The sequence below is a fragment of the Leptosomus discolor genome, chromosome 12 (assembly GCF_034619465.1).
Source record: "Leptosomus discolor isolate bLepDis1 chromosome 12, bLepDis1.hap2, whole genome shotgun sequence".
NCBI classification, from domain to species: Eukaryota; Metazoa; Chordata; class Aves; order Leptosomiformes; family Leptosomidae; genus Leptosomus; species Leptosomus discolor.
Genome location: NC_141402.1, coordinates 12,240,056 through 12,257,167, shown reverse-complemented (window position 1 = coordinate 12,257,167; position 17,112 = coordinate 12,240,056). Strand labels below are relative to the sequence as shown.

The following is a 17,112-nucleotide window of genomic DNA, read 5'->3' as shown; positions in this document are numbered from 1 at the left end:
GTCAGAGAAGTAATGGTAGAAGTAGCTCCAGATTGATTACTGAAAATAAGAGGAAAAAATTTGCTTGAAACAGCAAACAGACCACAAATCTGTACTTTCCCTGTAGATCCTTTCCCCTTTGGGATCCTTGTGCACTAACCACAGAAAGTACTCTTAATGTGAGAGTTTATATATATATATATATATATATATCTCAACTCAGATTGCCTAACACAGCTGAAATATCTGAGTCACATCCTAGATGACATACAACTTTTTGGCAGAAAGGAACAGAATAACCTGTTGCCTCAAGCAAAATGCTGTTTCCTACTGTATCGTACAAAAGTTTAAGTTTGACAAGATAGACCATCTTCTGTGCAACTGCTGATAGGTGAATAAATCAAAATCAAATGCACAGCTGTGAAACTTCCTGTGTGATTCTCAAAGCAGCTCAGTCTGTTTTCTGCAGACTAATAACACAGTTTCTTCAGAAAGTGAAAGCTTATGGATTTAATTTAAAATATAAATACACACTATTATTTAAAAAAAATAATATGCTTAAAATAGGTATTTCAAAACTTTAAGAAAACATACACCTGTCAGTAAACAGAATGAAACAGTCTATATCCTATATCATGTAATGGAATAAATGCAATATAATCATCAGTACAAACACGCATTAAGCTGCTTGATACAATGGACATTAAGAATGAAACAAAGAATAAATTACAAGACAGACATAGCCTCAAGAAATGTAAGCAAGAATAGGATTCCTCTTTCAGTCAGGTGGCATACAGGCTATCCTTGCATACATTCTCCTGTTTCCTTGTAAGCACCCTGTTTGATCTTGACAGTCATTACTTCTGCAGTCAGGAAACCTGAGTTCATTGGTATGACGCATCAGATTCTCAGCAGTGCCAGAACAGTTTGGCACACCTTACAGAGAGGAACACGCACAGCTTTGAGCCCTTCCTATATTGCCCTGATTCAGCCCATTGTCTAAACTAACAGAATCCTCAGCCTTGCCTGAAGGCCCTGTGAATAAAGCAGAAATGTGCACCAGGCAGAGACAGCGGAGTATCTGCTAAGGCACAGGGATGGCTGTAAAATGCAGTACCTCTGCACCCTTCCTGTGCCAGGCTACTGGGATCAACCAGCAAAACTTGCTTATAAAATCAAAGAGGCTGGAGAAAGGACATACTTCCAAACAACAGCTGGAGACATGTTTTTCTCTCTTAACCTTTAAAGAAGCTAAAACTGCACCCAATCATAGTGATGTCAGAAACCGGACTTTCTGGAGAATGGTGGGGTAGCTTCTTTGTTCACCTGTATAAATACTATGTATTTATACCACCTGTACAAATGGTGGGTGGTGTGTGCTTTGCCACAGAGGATACAGCAGGGAGCCAGGGCGTGGCCGTGCCCTGGCTGCAGGGCCAAGGGAGGCTGGACTTGGGGCTGCACAGTGTGGTTTGTTTCTTTATTATTTAATAGCATTTGTGACTAAATTATGGGGGGTGTTAGGGGGCAGTTTACCACCAGCCCTTTCCCACCCTTTACAGTAATCTTGGGTGTGAGTTAACAGGTCACCTCGCTGAAGGGGATTAGCTTGTGCTCCACCAAGTTATTCCAGGGTGGAAAGCCTGTGAATTCATTTGTGGTCTCCGCTTGCAGGAGAGGATGGGGGTGTTCAACCCCAAATTCCTGACAGGGAAAAAAAAATCCCCACAAAACCAAACAAACCAATTAAAAGAAAGGGGGGAAAAAAAGTCACAGGCCTTTCAGGCAGTTTTGGTTGCTGTCCCAGGAGCAGAGATGCAGCAAACTTGCCAAGTCCTCCCAGAACAGGTTTCCCAAAGCGGCGGGAGTACCGCGCTGCAGGCGCACACCGAAGCGGTGACGGCGGTGCATGGTACCCCCGGGGCTGCAGCGCCCCTCGGCCGCGACGGGGGCTGCGCCGAGGTCAGCCATGGCCGGCAGCCCCCGCGAAGGGCTGCCCTTCCTCTGGGAGGCAGGCGACACCCCGCCTTCGGGCGAACATCATCCCCGGGGGCTTCCCCAGCCTGGAGGGCAGCCGGGGTGCGCGGCCGGCCTCAGGCCAGGAGCGAGGCGTTTCCCGCTGCTGCCGCCCCGCGCCCTGCGGTGGCCCTGTAGGTTTAAGATGGCGTGCCTGACGGCCACCGCGGCGTGGGATTCATCAGTATTCCTCAGGAGAACACTCTGGGAGCTCGGTGAGTTTCAGGTGAGGCTGTGGGAAGGTCACAACATCCTTGTGCCCGGCCCCTCACAGGTCCCGCCTTTTTGCAGCGTTGTCTTCAACGGTTTGGACAGCCGTGGGGGTGTTTTGGGAGGGAAAAGCTCTCTGAAGGCAGTGGGTGGTGGTTCTCTTTTCTTCCCTCCCAAAATGCTCTTACATTATGGATGAACAGGTGTGGCACATTCAGATAAATTTGTTTGATCCCATACTGTTTACTCTGAGCCCTTGTAAAAGTTTTTAAAGAGCCATGTGGAGCACAGTGTGGTTTGTTTCTTTATTATTTAATAGCATTTGTGACTAAATTATGTGTGAGAAATTATTTGTAGTGCATTGCAGTAACTCTGTCTTTGATATAAGCTTCTAAAAAACCAGAGTCACCAGGACTGAAGCAATCTGCTACCAGGTGGCTTTATTATGGGCAGTTTCGAAATGCTTAGCTTGGCCACACCACCCAATCAGATTAATCTCAAATTGCTTAAAGTGAATTGACAACTTGAAAAAATCAACCTGCCTTTAGAAAGATGCCCCCTTCTTTATCATTGTTATAATAAATCTAAGAAAGATTAGAATCCTCATGCTCTGCTTTGTGTTTGATTCCAGGCATAAAAAGGCCTGATGCTCCTGACACGTGTGCTAGAAAAATCATGGAATAACACCAGTGTGGAAGCACATTTGAGCAACACATAAAGGTTAGAAATAAATAAATAGACAAAAGTTACCAGAGAGAGAGACAGAGACTTTCTCCTACCTTGGTTCACTCATCCTGGTATGGTATGATTGGGTAAGAGGCATGCTTACTATTCCGTAATTTTTTCCGTTGGGGCAGATGAACTGTAAAAAAGAGTCTCCAAGCCATTTTTGTGGTTTCCTGAAAGTCTCAGAGATTAGTCACAGAGCATATTTGTGTTTTCCTGTGAGGTAAATTGAGATCCTGCTAATACATCTACTGTAGTCACATCAATGTGATGCTGATGGGTTTTTCTGTCTTTTGGAGTGCAGGTTAACTTTGATGGCCCTGTGGCTTAGGATTGCTGTTTTGTGTGAATTTCTGCTTTGGGAGCACAAAAACGGCTTTGTTGATACTGAGGCAGAAGAGCTCATGAGCTTTGTGAATTTCGCAGGAGCTGAGCAGACTTGGGCTATTCTTTGCCCTGTCCCTGCGGACTCTGGACCTGGAGAGCTGAGAAGGGACAGATTAGAGTAGATCATGTAGTCTTTTAATCAGCTGAAGTCTTCCTTGTGCCACGTTAAGTGGGTGATGATTTCAATCAATTTTATCGTGCAGCTGTGTCCCAGGAGAACTTGTAGGAATTTAAGTACAAAACAAAGGTTTGGCCCAGATTTTTGCACAAATAAATATCTGCATTTAACATGTAAAGGCAGTCTATAAGATCAAGTATTCCCATAAGGTGAGCTTTTTATTGTGTTCTGTCTGCTACCTGGCTTTTTTCACCATCCCACTGAAGTCTTTCTTTTCAAGGGTGTGATTCAGCAGTGACTGTGCTGGTTTTACGTAGATACAACTGAGGCCTTGGTTGCCCACTGCTACGGAAGGGCTTCTTTTCATGGGTGAGTTCTTGCACTGGTGGAAAGGCTCATGTGAATCCAAGTGGTCTAATGGCTGACTGAAGTTTGTAAATTTTCTGCTAAATGTTTATGTTCTGCTGAAAAGCTTGCTTCAGAGATGCCTTTTTTTCAGGACATCCCGCTTGCTAGGTTGAAACAAACTACTAAACTGCTTGGTTAGTAATTACTCTGAATTAATTTGCTGTGTGTGTGAAGCCTCTGGTGCTAACCATTTCAGTCTGAAGAGAAAAGAGAAATGGGAGGTAGGATTGTCCTGTGTATAGCTTTGCTGGTCTTTGCACGCGCACACAGACAGAGACCCAGAGACCCAAAGCTTCCTCCTTTGGGTTTTGACCTGAGAATGGTTTATGTTGAAAAATTACTTCTGATGGAGTCTCAACTGAGATTGAAAGACTGATTGTTGAAATACTGTTTATTAAAATCCTGTCTAGAATTACTGAGGGACAGATTATACTGATCCCACAGCTTCCCTGCTAAAGGTAAAGGTTTTTTACATGTCTCTGTTAGATCAAGTTTACTGTGACAGCTTCTCTATTATGAATGCTATGCACCTTGCCATGAAGTACATGATTCAGTATTGTTTTGCATTATCTTCAGTCAACACAAATTTAGTGCAATTATAATGCTCATTTCCTGTAAAACAGCAGATATCTGAATAATGGACCTGTATTTCCTTTAGAATGAGGCCATAAAGCATGAAGCATTAATAGCAGAGCAAGTGATGGAACTGCATCAGGGAGAATAATCTCATTCTCCAGAATATCGAGCAACCACCAACTATAGCGAGTAAGCAAGTTAGTTCTGCTGTGGCAAGAGGTCATTCCGTGATGACATTTATTATGCCTTTTCCACAGATTCTGTATCGCCTACTGTCATATTTTGTCTGCCAGTTCTCATACTGTGCCCATGTTGCAGTTGGCAGTCATGGGCCTCGGTAGGTGTGACACTGAGCAATGTGATAAAGCCCGCTTTTGGCTGCAGACCCCCCTAGAGATCAGCTACAGTGGAATGGGAGGTTTTGACTGGCTCCTCGTTGAGTGAGGGAACAGTTGCAAAGTCCACGTCTGATACTGTCCAAAACAGACCAGTTCCAAATTTGCCTTGGAATCAGGCTCTCCTCAAATATTTCTGGCATTTATTTTTTTGAAGTCAGTGAAAACCAGTAACAGCCATGGGGATATCCTTGCGGTTAGACTGGTGCAAGCAATGATTTAGTTTCAGGATTGGCTACTAAACTCATAAAGTTTGTGAGACTTGGTGCATGACGTCTATAATTGCTCATATTTAAGGGCTCCATTTTTGACTGCCTGGACAGCCTTTGCTTTCTTAAAACAGTGGGAGGCAAAAGTGGGATTTTATTTTGTATGCATGCCTTTAACAGCAGGAGAGGAGTGAGCAGACAGAGTAAGTTTTTGTCTATTTAAAAGACTTTAACTTTGTGAGTAATTGTTAGTAACAACAGTTATTATAACAGTGCAAACATTTGCTGGTTCTTTATAACCAAATTGTAGTTATAAATAGGAGTTATAATGAATGCCAAAAGAAATCTGAGACTCAAGAAGGAAGATAATTTTTGAAACAGGAAGGAGCAAAAAAATGTGACAGTAGTGAGCACTGCATTGTTTGCAAAAATGTACTTTCTGTGCATTTATAATTGTTTTATTATTACATTAATAATGTTCAAATAGAACTAGTCTCCTTTTCTATTCTAAAATTCTGTTTTAATTTGGCTGATTGCAACAGAGCTGCTCTTTTTTGCAATGGTAGAACAAAACCTATTGAAGAGGAAGCAAGCTTCCTCCTTTGAGTTGGGTTTTGCTGTTGTCAAGTGTGTTTTCCATTCTTGAATTGTCTTTTATCAGCCATGCTCCTGGGTTGCACGGCAAACAATCCTAAGTCTTTTCATAGGTGTTTTCAGAACGTGGTGTGGCTTAAAATTTAGCTGTCTGTTGTGCTTTAACACTCAAATGAATTACTTGAAGTGGACTCCTAGGCGGTAAATCTGAATAGATATATAATTTTAGGTTACATTTTGTATGTTACTGACAATCACAAAGTATAGTTGAAAAGTGATGATTAGTGATCTGTTGTTTACCCTGCAGACTTTTAAAATGCCCTGTGGAAAAGGGTTAAAAAATAGACTGGCCATGCAGTAATTGGGCTACATAACAGGAGTCTTGAGTGGGGAGCAAGTGTACGAATGCCCGAGGAAGGACTGCTGACAGCCAATATTGAAATTAGACCTGACACCTTTGAATGTTTTTTGTGTGGTGTACAGCTGGAATGAGTTCTGCCCTAAGTGAATAATTTCTCTCCTGCTATGTATTTGTGTTCCACAGATGATCAGATTAAAAAAAAAAAATTGTCATACAAACAAGTCTTGGTATGTTATGTGGAATTGGATGCCTATAGATTCAAGAGTAAGTTAAGAGCAGAGTTTATCTCACTGATTTGAAAGTAAGGCAATAGTTATTATGTGTCTCACTTCGAAGTTCCTTGAAAGAAACTCTTTTGACAGAAACCCTTTTCATACAGGCTTGTAAACTGTGAGCCCAGAGCCCTCTAGTGTTCGCGTTCGTGTAATATGCATTACTTACCTACACTAGTACAGTTAGTTCAGTGTGACCTGCACAGTATTCTGACCTGTGCCAATAAAGAGCTACCAAGTCAATCACTTTCTTCCACCTAATTGTTTATCGACTTTAGTATTTATCTACGGTTCAAAAAAATGGCAATTTATTTTTGAGAGATATAACTGATCTCATTCATCCCATGTTTTAGAAGGGTTTACTTTGGAGCTATTAACCAGCATTTGTCAGCAATAACTCAGAGCAAAGGTAGGTCCTCTGTAAAGAAAAATTTAGGAAGGCTGTAAGGCTGGTCTACTGCTGCTGGCTGTTTTTCACTTACTCCATGTCTTGTTTCAGTGAGTCCCTGCAAGTCCTTCCATTTGCTCTTTCATTCCCAAAGCATGTTGTCACCTCTTCGCCTTCTCTTGACTTGAGTGCTCCCATTTGCTCTTTCCCAGCACTGGGACTGTATCTGTGGTACAGATCCTTCCTTCTCCAAGGCAGGGTCTCCAGTACAGCCTCAGCCCCAGGTTCTGCGTGCTTCCATGGTTTGCCTTGGCTTATGTTTCCCTTCCTTGTTTCCTTGTCTCCCCCTGCCAGGACCAAAGTCTGTCCATTCCTTTGCTTTGCCTTCTTTTTTTTTTTTTTTTTTTTTTTTTTTTTTTTTTTTTTTTTCTTCTTATGCCACCAAATTCTAGGTTGGCTATTGTCTCTGCTGTCCTTGTCATTATGACCTCAGCCTTCCCTTGTGCCATTATGTGTCTTTCATTCCCTTCTTCTCACCATATTAGTTTTTCCTCTTTCAGTGAGTTGTATGAAGTGGCTGGTGGCGCAGACTTAATACGCACAGAGTTTTTCAGGGAAGAGGGTAGCTGCTGGGATGCTGAGATAGAGGCTTTGCATGGAAAAACAACTAATGATCTTGAAGCAAGATGCAGGGAATCTGTTATTTCAGTGAGTTAACTGTGGACAAGGAGCTGTTGTGGACCAAAGAAGTGCATAATAATTGATTTTATATTATAGACAATCTTTTTTCCCCTCTGCAGAATGAGTGGGAGAAGAATAATTTCCTAGCTTGCCTGGGAAGGCCAGAGGATCTGGCACTTGCTGAACCAGGTATGAATTCAGTAGTAGTTCTGCATTGGGAAGCCTGGTGGGTTAGGTGGAAAGGAGAGAACAGAGCAGTATGCCACTTGCGGCCTCATTGGGAAGCAGAAGAGCCTAAGGACTGGAAAAAACAGACAGTGAAGTAACAGTTTGTCGACAGGAAGCTGAGAGGGCGTAGGGATTTTTTGCAAGCAGGAAGTATGATGTTAGTGATCCTCAGGGAGAGCTCAGTGTTTTCCGAGAAAGAAAAATAGATGAGAAAGCAGCCTAAGCTGCTGCAGGGCACCTGCAGAAAGCCTGTACTGTTCCACCTACTGATCCTAGAGCAGTCATTTGTAAATTGTGTAAAATACATTGCTTGGCATTTTACAATCTACAGTCAGATCTCTGGTGGCTGGTTCAGAGTAAAGTGTAGCTAAAGCTGCACAGTAACCTGTTAAAACTTGTAGATTTACAACAGCGCAATTTCAGATTTGAGATTTATGTATGTTGCAGTGGGCTCTAAAATAGGCGACTAACTGGTTTGGAATACTTTGGATTTCTGTCTGACAGGTAAAGAACTTTCAGAGCTACAAAATATGTACAGACTCCAGGATGTGCTAGCTTACTGGAAGCTCACTAGTTGATAGCATCTGAAGTGATGTGCTTGGAGTACTTTCAGTATTTGCTTTTGAGTGCCTTTCATTCAAAGCAGTATCAAAGCTCTATAGGGGATTAGGTACCACAGTTGAGATTGACTTTTGACCTGGAGCTACTGAGAAATGGCTGTAGTAGGATGGGAAGCAAATATTTTACAGGGCCAGCAACTCTCTTGTGAGGGATTCAGTGAAAAGTCAAAGGAGGCGTGCTGTAAAATGCTTAAAATTTATTAATCATCATTACTTTTTTTTCATAAGGAACAAAAATAAAACAATATTCCAAAACAAAATAGAAGAAGAAAATCTACAACACCCAGATAACATGACTAAGACTAAGAAATGGGATAACATTAATTCTGAAAGAAATGACCCAACAAATCAGTTTTCCAAAGAAAAAAATAAATAGCAATTGTTAAACTTTTGAAAGCTTTCTAGGAAAGAATGTACATTTTGTTATTATTATTATTATTACTGTTATTATTATTACTTTTGTTTAAAAAATCCTTCATATGCTCCTGTTGGCAAAAATATATATATATATATACTTCTCCTGTAAACAGTTAACCACAAACAAAAAAAAAATCCATATTTTCATACAGTTACTATGCTGATGGTGTTATGTAAACAAAGAGTAGTGTGCAGCAGCTTCTTATGATAGGTTTTCTTTCTTTTTCTCATGAGACTATATAAGGAAATACGCCTATCATAAATTGTTCAAAATATTGAAGTTTATGGTTTTGAGAAGGTATGGCTTTCTGCAGTCTTAAGTTTTCCTTAATATAAAAAGAAAAATAAAGAAACAGAGATGTACAGTTTTCCTTGGAGTTGGGTGGTTTGTTTGTTTTCTGGACTTTGGCTTTTGGTTTGCCTCAATGAACTGGAATGAAAATGTTATAAAAAAGGTCAGTCTATGTCAATGGAAATATTAGGTGTCGTCAAGTGTCTATATTGTGCCACCACAGGCAAGCTTCAAGCCAGAGAAGAATGTTGTTCTCATAGTAGACTTCGTGCAAGTGTAAATCCAGCTCTCCATGTTATGGTACAGCACTTCTTAGAAGACAAACAAACTAATAGAAAATGTCAAAATGACCCTATGCTGTACCTCTCAAGGTGTAAAAGAAAATACATGAAAAACAATGAGAGTTATATTGGTAATGAAAACTGAAATAATGTAGACAGACATATTGAGTTTTTATGCAGAAAATATCATCTGTTTGTCCAAAATTTTAGCTGCTTTTGACACTTTTATGTTTTTTCGAAGTTTTTTTTTTTTTTTTTTTTAGTCTTATGTTCAACCCTTGTTTGACGACTTCTCTCTCGTTCTGATCTTAGACATTCACTTGTTCCTGAGGGGCCTTCGTTCCCTGTTGGGTGCTGTCATGGGGAATGCACTCACTCCTCTCACAGCTGCATTTCTCCACATAGGTGTATGTGTGATCCAGGGAGGTTCCGTCACTGCACGTCAGAGTCACCTTTCTTTGACTGGTCTTGACTTCCTGACAACACGAACATTTGTGTTCCATTGTGTTCGCCTCTAGAGAATATCTGATTGCAAAAACAACAAAGAGAAAGATTCAGAAATTATGTGAGAAATACCACTGCCCCTCGCACCCGTTACTAAATATAACCAGAAGTTGTGTGCTTGCATGTAGGACTGTCGCTCAGTGTCACCATTCTTACAGTATTGTGGTGAAATGTAAGTTGTTCCTCATTGTAAAAATGGATGGATCTGTCTCTTCATTATGGCACAGAAAAAGTAAATGCATTAATCCAGAGCACATATTAAGCCAGTCCAAAATGAGAAGCAAATAACCTCACTTTTATGTGGGCAGAATCCAAACTTGGGTCTATTCATTATGACACTGAACAGGCTGTTAAAACTTTGCAAATCTTGAGATAATTAAGCTAGTACATCATGTCTGTTAAAAATTCTAGTTAGCACAGTGGAAACAGCTGATGACTGGGTGGATGTTGGACATACTAGAAAATCACTTGTGATTTGCTTTGTGTAACTAGTGTAAAGACTAGAAGACAAGAGGCCACAATTATCTTTTATATCACTTACCGTGAGTAAGCATCACAGCTGCCTTCACAGTGTGTCATCTCAACAGGTTCAGAAGATACACATCCATGATATTTGATGAAAGTAGTAGTATTGTGCTTCATACAAGCTGAGTTTGTCACAAAGCAAGGGAAAATAGGTTAAAATACATGTGCATATAAATAGATAGCCATGCATGATACACAGTTTATAGTAGAAAACTGAGATGGATGGAGCTGAAATAGGAATTTGGGTCCCAGTGCATTCCTCGTTAAATTGCTAAGGGCCAAATGATGATTCTTGCTGCGTGTCTTATCAATGAATGGAAAATTCCCTTTTGCATATGGAACTTTGGTGCAGGATGCAGAAATAAAGAGCAGAACTGTGGTAACTGCTCAACACACACTCACCTCCCAGGACTGTTTTCACTTTCTTCCTTAAAGAGTATGCATCTATGGAAGTTGGAGAACAGTTGTAGTCCTCTCCCTCCCAGAAAAAGGCTAACATTTAACAGTGGGGGGTGGGAAAATTCACCCTATCCATGTTTTCCAAGGCCCTAAAGTGTGTGCTGAAAATGTTCTGTTCCCCTTCTTTTTCTGCCTGTTTCCTTTCTCATGCCAGTGTGAGGCAGTGGTCCCAAACTTGGTCTGTTCACCTCTTGTATCTGTGCATCTACCATGCAAGATGGACTAATATACCTAATAACGCGCACCATTACTTAATAAAATTATCATTACTTACTTCTCAGTTTTACGTGGCACTCTTTACAGCATCCATCTTCAGATAGCTTGATGTCATCCTTGAGAGGGAAAACAGAAAAACATAACTCAGGTTTTGTATTTACATATTAAAGCAGAGACTTTCCCTGCTTCCTAAGTCTCTGTGGCACCAGAAAGTTTTTTGTATTGACATGGAATCTAATTTCAAGCACAGCTAAATGTTAAGGGTGCATAACTAAGGGTTCTTTGAAAGCTTACATTGAGGGGGACTGGAACTGCTTTGCTGTCATCAGAATTCAGCAGTAAAATTTCAGAAATAAGTACGTGGGATATTACGAGTGACCAAAGTCAGTACAGGTGAGGGATTATGTCAGACAGGTAACACAAGTAATGAAATAACTGACTCCCCAGATGTATGGGACTGGTTCTAATCTACCCTGAGCTGTATTAAGTTGAATGATGTTGTGAACTGAAGTAGCTTATTTTCCTTCAACTTTGTTTTCAATAAGTGAATTCTAAAAAAGAATTTATAATCTTAAATAATTTAGGAATAAAAATCCCATTTTTTTTCATAAGATTCTTGCTTGTAGGTCATCTGACACTTTTAGGAATCCAAAACATTATGCTGTACCCTTTTCTCTAGTGCCCAGTCCTCAATAAGGATTGATATTATCACCCATTTTAATTTTGATTTGCTTTTCTGAAATGAAATTTGATGACGACCAGATTCAGAGAGGATAAAATGAGAGCTACATGTTATGTGATGCTTCTGCTAGGTGTTTTCCTTGGACACTGTGATCCTTCTGTCACTGATGTTAGCTACTGCAACCTTTTCAAACATGAGAAGAGTACTTACTGGATGACAGTCATCAGGGTTAAAGGGAGGACAGCTTTTCTGGAAGACGACTTGAATGAACTGGTCGTCATATTTTTCACATGTGTAAATTGTACAGTTGTCACCAGGTGAGTTCCAGAATTCTCCAGCCTGAAAGTAGTTAAAATTAAAATGAATAAAAATCTTCTTATGTAAATATGAAACAAACAAACAAACAAGCAGTGTCTTATCATTGCTGCCTACTGCAATTTGATTATTCCGAACAATTTCCTTGAATTTCAGCTGATAGTTACTTGTCATATTATCATACTGCTGTAAGTCGTTTCATTAACCAAGTGAAGAGGCTGCATTTTTATCTGGATATGGACATGCTTTTTCTGTGAATAGGCTAAGTATGTGAACTTGGAAAGATTAATTTGTGTTTCAATGGTTTTGTCATCAGAATTTATGGGTAAGTCCATTCAGATACACAGCAGAATTCCTGCTGGCTTCACTGACTCATCCTGTCCTAAAGCTCTCAGCTAACTTGAAATTGGCTATTTGGAGCAGAAAGCTGCCTCCACAGATAAAATTATCTTTTGAGCAAAATGGGTGCTCGGTTTTCAGAGCTGAAGGCAAATAAGGGCCCGTTGCTTTCACCTATATGTTTTCCTGTATTGTTTTCTGAAAGCCTGTATTCAGGATCATGGTTGCTTCCAGAAGTCTTAGAACTGGAGTTTCATGGCTCGATGTGCTGTTCGAGCTGTGTGAAGCAGTCCATTCCCTGCCTGAATAATCATTTGTTGTAACATGAGAAAAGATACAGCAAATAAACGTGACAAAGACAAGGAGAGGAAACTGAAAAGACCAGCAGAGTTCCCCGAAAGTGAACTAAACCAGGGATAGTTACTTGAAGTACGCGTGTGATGTTGTTTTCCGTAGTCACTATACAAGCGTCTGCCTTGCATGTGCCGCAGCACTGTCCAGGTATCTTTGTATACTTATAACCCTGTTTTGAAAGAAATAGAAAAAGACATGGAGCCAGGACCCTGACCTTGACGGGTGGATATTTCAGCTGAGTGGGGTAGGAATTACAGCAAAATAGCACTCACCGCTGGGCAGTATGTGTCACAGATAACAGGCTCACACCTGACAGTAGCATGGTCAGGTCTTGAGTAAGAGGATTCAGAGCAGATGCATTCTTCACAGGGGCCTGATGGAATGACAGCTCCAGGCTAGGGGAAGTTAGGAAAAAAGTCATTATTAGTCAGGGAAAGCAAGTTACTTTGTGTATGTATGTCACAGACAATACAAGCTAAAGTATGCATGGGCTAAACTATCCTTAAAGACAATTTTGGTTGTTTTGTGGTGGTGTTTCTGTTGTTGATAATATCCATTTTGCAATTAAATTCTGCTAATGCAGAAAGGGGAGCAAAAAATGCTTTTGCTTGTAGGGAGACTGCTGATCTCAATTAAATAATTAATAATGTTTTATCTCAGGCCTTTCTGCAAAATATGGTCCATGATAGGAGTCTCAAAAACATTGCGTTGGGAACCTATGTGAAGGTGTATTTTTATAGTGAGTTACTCTGTGTACTTACTGCATAGTAGGTTTCATTGACTACGCAGCCATGTCCTGTAAAGAAGGAAGAAATATGGTGTCATAGAAGTGTAAGTTTTAACAAGCAGAAGTATGTAAAGAAACTGCTGCTTTGTTGGCCCAATATGATAACACAGATAAGTTGCATCTTTCTCTTTTAAGGTTTTTGTATTCATAAACTTAGAAAAATACAGCTATGAATAACACATGAAGAACGTGCATAGTACTTACTGCATTCAAAGGTAGGACAGCATTTTCCAGGCTGCATTATTGTGACTGTTTCCTGTCCCTCTAAGCACTGCGGTGTGTACTTAGGGCAGAAGCTAGTGTTGCAGACTGTTTCATGTAAGAGAATATAGAAAATAATTAACTCAGGATTTTTAAATTAAAGTAATTTTGTTTTACATTAACTTCAGAAGTTTTCCCATGGGGCAAATATAGTGTTGTTTAGACGAGCTAGTTTAATTCCTGATTCAGTATATTTACCAGGTATTTTTAAAGTGAATGGGCTTTTCCATAACCTTTGTAAAACAAAGCATTGCCTGAAAAGAATAGAGTGGTGATTTCTGGAAAGAGATACTTCCAAAGATAAATTTGTACCAGTTGGGAAATCTGATGACTCTCAGAGGTTCAGGAACTTTCTTGAACAATTCTTAAATGTTCAGGACTTTTTTTTTTTTTAAGTTAAGATATTTTTTTTTGTAGTGGTGTTGAATAGTTTTTGAATATTGTTTCAGGTGGCAGCAGCATTAAAGGTTTTCAGTGTTAAATTATAGGAGATTTCCAGTTACTTTTCTGTGTCTAACTATGTAAAATCTTTTCATATTTAAATTTGTTCTCTTTAAGCATCTAGTAAATGTTGTGCAAGAAGATTCTAAGAAGTGGGATGAGGGAGAAAAGCATTATGAAATCAATGCAAAGTATTAAAAAAAAAAAAAAAAAGATAAATTATTGCTGCAATTCCACGGTATATTCCCCATGATAAAGAACCAAGACGCTACTTACAACACTCAGTCTTGGTACAGCATGGGTCTTCTTGTATTTGTACTGGAACAGGCATGTAACCTGGTTCATCACAAAATACTTGTGGTGTCAGAGGACACTCGTGCTTTGTGCAGTGCACTTTAAGAGTATTTTTATCACAGACACAGTCCTGGCAATCTTTTGTCCATTTTTCTCCCGGCTATATAAAAATGGAAAAAAAAAAAAAAAAAGAAAGAAATTACACATAAATTCAAATGAAAAACATCCTATTTTTTTCCAGTTGACATATTCGTGGATAGAGTGATACCTGATTACATCATCCTTTCCATATTTCTAGTATTTTTAGATTTTAGAAGAAACCCTGAAACTGAAGCTAATTAGGGGAAGGCCACTGAACGTTCTGAGCATGTTCACACAGATATCACTTTCTATTTATTAGTAGTGTTAGTATGAGGGGTACAAGAGGTCTAAAGGAGAACTGACTGAGCTTTGCGTACATTTTGGAATAAGAAATTGTCATGAGACATACTTATTTGCATATTAGGTTACAGATAGAAATTTCTGTAATTTGTATGCAGCTGAAGAACTAAGAGTGTAGACTATCAATATTGTCAGCAACAGGTAAACTTCATTATCCATTTGTCTCTTCATCTCTAGTAACTTTGACAAGCCAAATTTCTGGAAATAAAAGAAGCACAGGTGATGAAATTCCACTACTACCTTCTATCTCTCTCTTTTTTTTTTTTTTTTCCTTTTCTTTTTCTCTCTTCCTTTTTTCTTTTTTTCAGTGTGTGAGGTGGTGGTTATTGAAAGAATATCCCATCACTTACTCTTAAATTTCTTTGGGAGTAATGTGGTTTCTGCTCTGGCACTCATAATTCTTTTTAAGATTAAAAGGGAATGAACATTTGAAAAAAAACTGAAGTCACCCCAACCTAAGCAAAACTTTGTTTTTGTGAAACACTAAATATCCTCTTGCTTCACTTGTCTGTGCTTGATAAACCACATTGATTGTGATACTCACTTGTCTGGTTACTCCATTTGGTTCCCTACAAGCTGGAAAGAAAAAAAAAAAAAAAGAAAAAAGAATGGGGATTTACACCACTGAAAACTGACATAAGGGAGTAAATTTATGTAGCTTCAAATACAAATACTGTGAAGATAAAACTACTAAGGAAATTAATATGCAGGCTAGTTCTTCTGGAATGTAGAATTCTACCATCTTGGTAGGTCTCATGTAAGGAAGGAAGATAAAAAAGAGGTAATATTAATTATTATTCAATTTTTAGATGGGGAAACTAAAGGAGCATAAAGAAGGTAATTTGCCTGTGATCTGACAGTGTAGAAGATGGCAGTAGAACACAGGCCTCCTGACTATCAATCCTGATCTGTATTCCCCAGACTAGCTACGGGTTACTTACAGCATTCATTGACACAGGTGATGCTGTCTTCAGTGATGAGTGACTTTCCTTCAGGACAGAAACATCCTTCAGTTACTCCATAGCCAGGAAGCTCAACATCGCTAGAGTGGGAGGAATGTATGAATTTGAGTACAATGGTTTTTGCAGTGAAGCAGGAGAGAGAACAGCATATGTAGAAGGCTGCCATATCAGATACAAGGGAGACAATAGAATTTACATTTTCTGAAGTGCAACAGGAAGTGCATATTCATAAAGCTGATTGATATTTATAAATCTTGAATAAATTATCCAAATTCACAAGATGTTTCATTATGAAGTAACTCCATTCTCTAAGGAAAGTAGATAGGTAAAAATAGAAAAAAAAAATACAAGCAGTTGTTTTGGGGTGGTTTTTTTGGTGGTTTTTTTTTTTTCCATACCTTGGATCACAGGTAGCAGGATTAATGGGCCCACATGGCTTGTATACCATGTTTGCTGGACAATTGTATGCTGTATGGAAAAAAGAAAAAAGATAAAAAATTGACAGTAGATGCATTTTTGCAGCAAAAGTGACTGCAGCTTTGCCTCCTTCATCTGCATCTTCTGTAAGGACATTGCTGTATTTTTTGTAGACAGTAGTGAAGTGTTAGATGTAAGATGTGTTTACTGAATAAAACACTAATTACTACCATTTCTCACATACATTTTTGAGTTCCACAATACTTACGGCATATATTGTTGGTCTTTCTTCTCCAGTCAACGCAGACACCTCTAGCAGCACATTCTGTAGCATATATCTCCAAACTGGAACACTGCATTGATTCATCATGTATGCGACATCCATCAAAAACACAGCCTTTGAAAAATGGTTCTGGTGGTATCACAGCATGGCATTCTGCAAAAATTCTGCAGACAGAGGAGAAACCAAACCCCTTTTATGTTAACCAGTCATTATATAAAATTTGTTCCTGTCAGACAGTACTTCCCAGTTAATGGCACGGGACTCTCTGCTTCAGGACAGAAAGTATTATGAGAAAGAAAACCCTAAGAATGGCCAATAATCTGGGAGATAAATTCAGCAAAGGAAAGATTAGGAAATTTGAAGCTCCGGTTTTTTTTTTCTTAAAGAGGCTAATGGTTATAGTGTTTCCGTATGCATACACAACTTTTCATCAATCTGACACCAGAAATTTCATGAAAAAGGCAACTGCATCAGATTGAGGAAAAATGGATGATAAAAGTAGCTGTGCAAAGAAAAATTGCACATACAATAGCTCATAACTTATTAGACACTACAGTAAGCGTGTGTAAGAGGGGCTTTATAAGCAATCCAGCTGAAAAAAAGCTTTTTTTCAGAGTTAACACAAGTATAGGAAATACTGCAGGAAACGAACCTTTGTGCTTTTGGAGTTCCAT

The 17,112-nt window shown here is 39.3% G+C and overlaps 1 protein-coding gene across 1 annotated transcript in view; it reads right to left on the bottom strand.

Moving 5' to 3' along the window:
- Window positions 1-9,466: 9,466 nt before the first annotated feature.
- MUC5AC (mucin 5AC, oligomeric mucus/gel-forming) overlaps window positions 9,467-17,112 on the bottom strand; it is a 48,435-nt gene continuing 40,789 nt past the window's right edge. The window contains exons 38-50 of the mRNA XM_086472003.1: window positions 16,424-16,602; window positions 16,137-16,206; window positions 15,718-15,818; window positions 15,321-15,352; window positions 14,318-14,495; window positions 13,544-13,648; window positions 13,314-13,348; window positions 12,825-12,947; window positions 12,623-12,721; window positions 11,755-11,883; window positions 10,921-10,978; window positions 10,204-10,309; window positions 9,467-9,683 (exon numbers count right to left, since the gene is read on the bottom strand). Coding sequence (XP_086328129.1) covers window positions 9,467-9,683; window positions 10,204-10,309; window positions 10,921-10,978; window positions 11,755-11,883; window positions 12,623-12,721; window positions 12,825-12,947; window positions 13,314-13,348; window positions 13,544-13,648; window positions 14,318-14,495; window positions 15,321-15,352; window positions 15,718-15,818; window positions 16,137-16,206; window positions 16,424-16,602 — 1,432 coding nt within the window. The remainder of the gene's footprint in view (window positions 9,684-10,203; window positions 10,310-10,920; window positions 10,979-11,754; window positions 11,884-12,622; window positions 12,722-12,824; window positions 12,948-13,313; window positions 13,349-13,543; window positions 13,649-14,317; window positions 14,496-15,320; window positions 15,353-15,717; window positions 15,819-16,136; window positions 16,207-16,423; window positions 16,603-17,112) is intronic.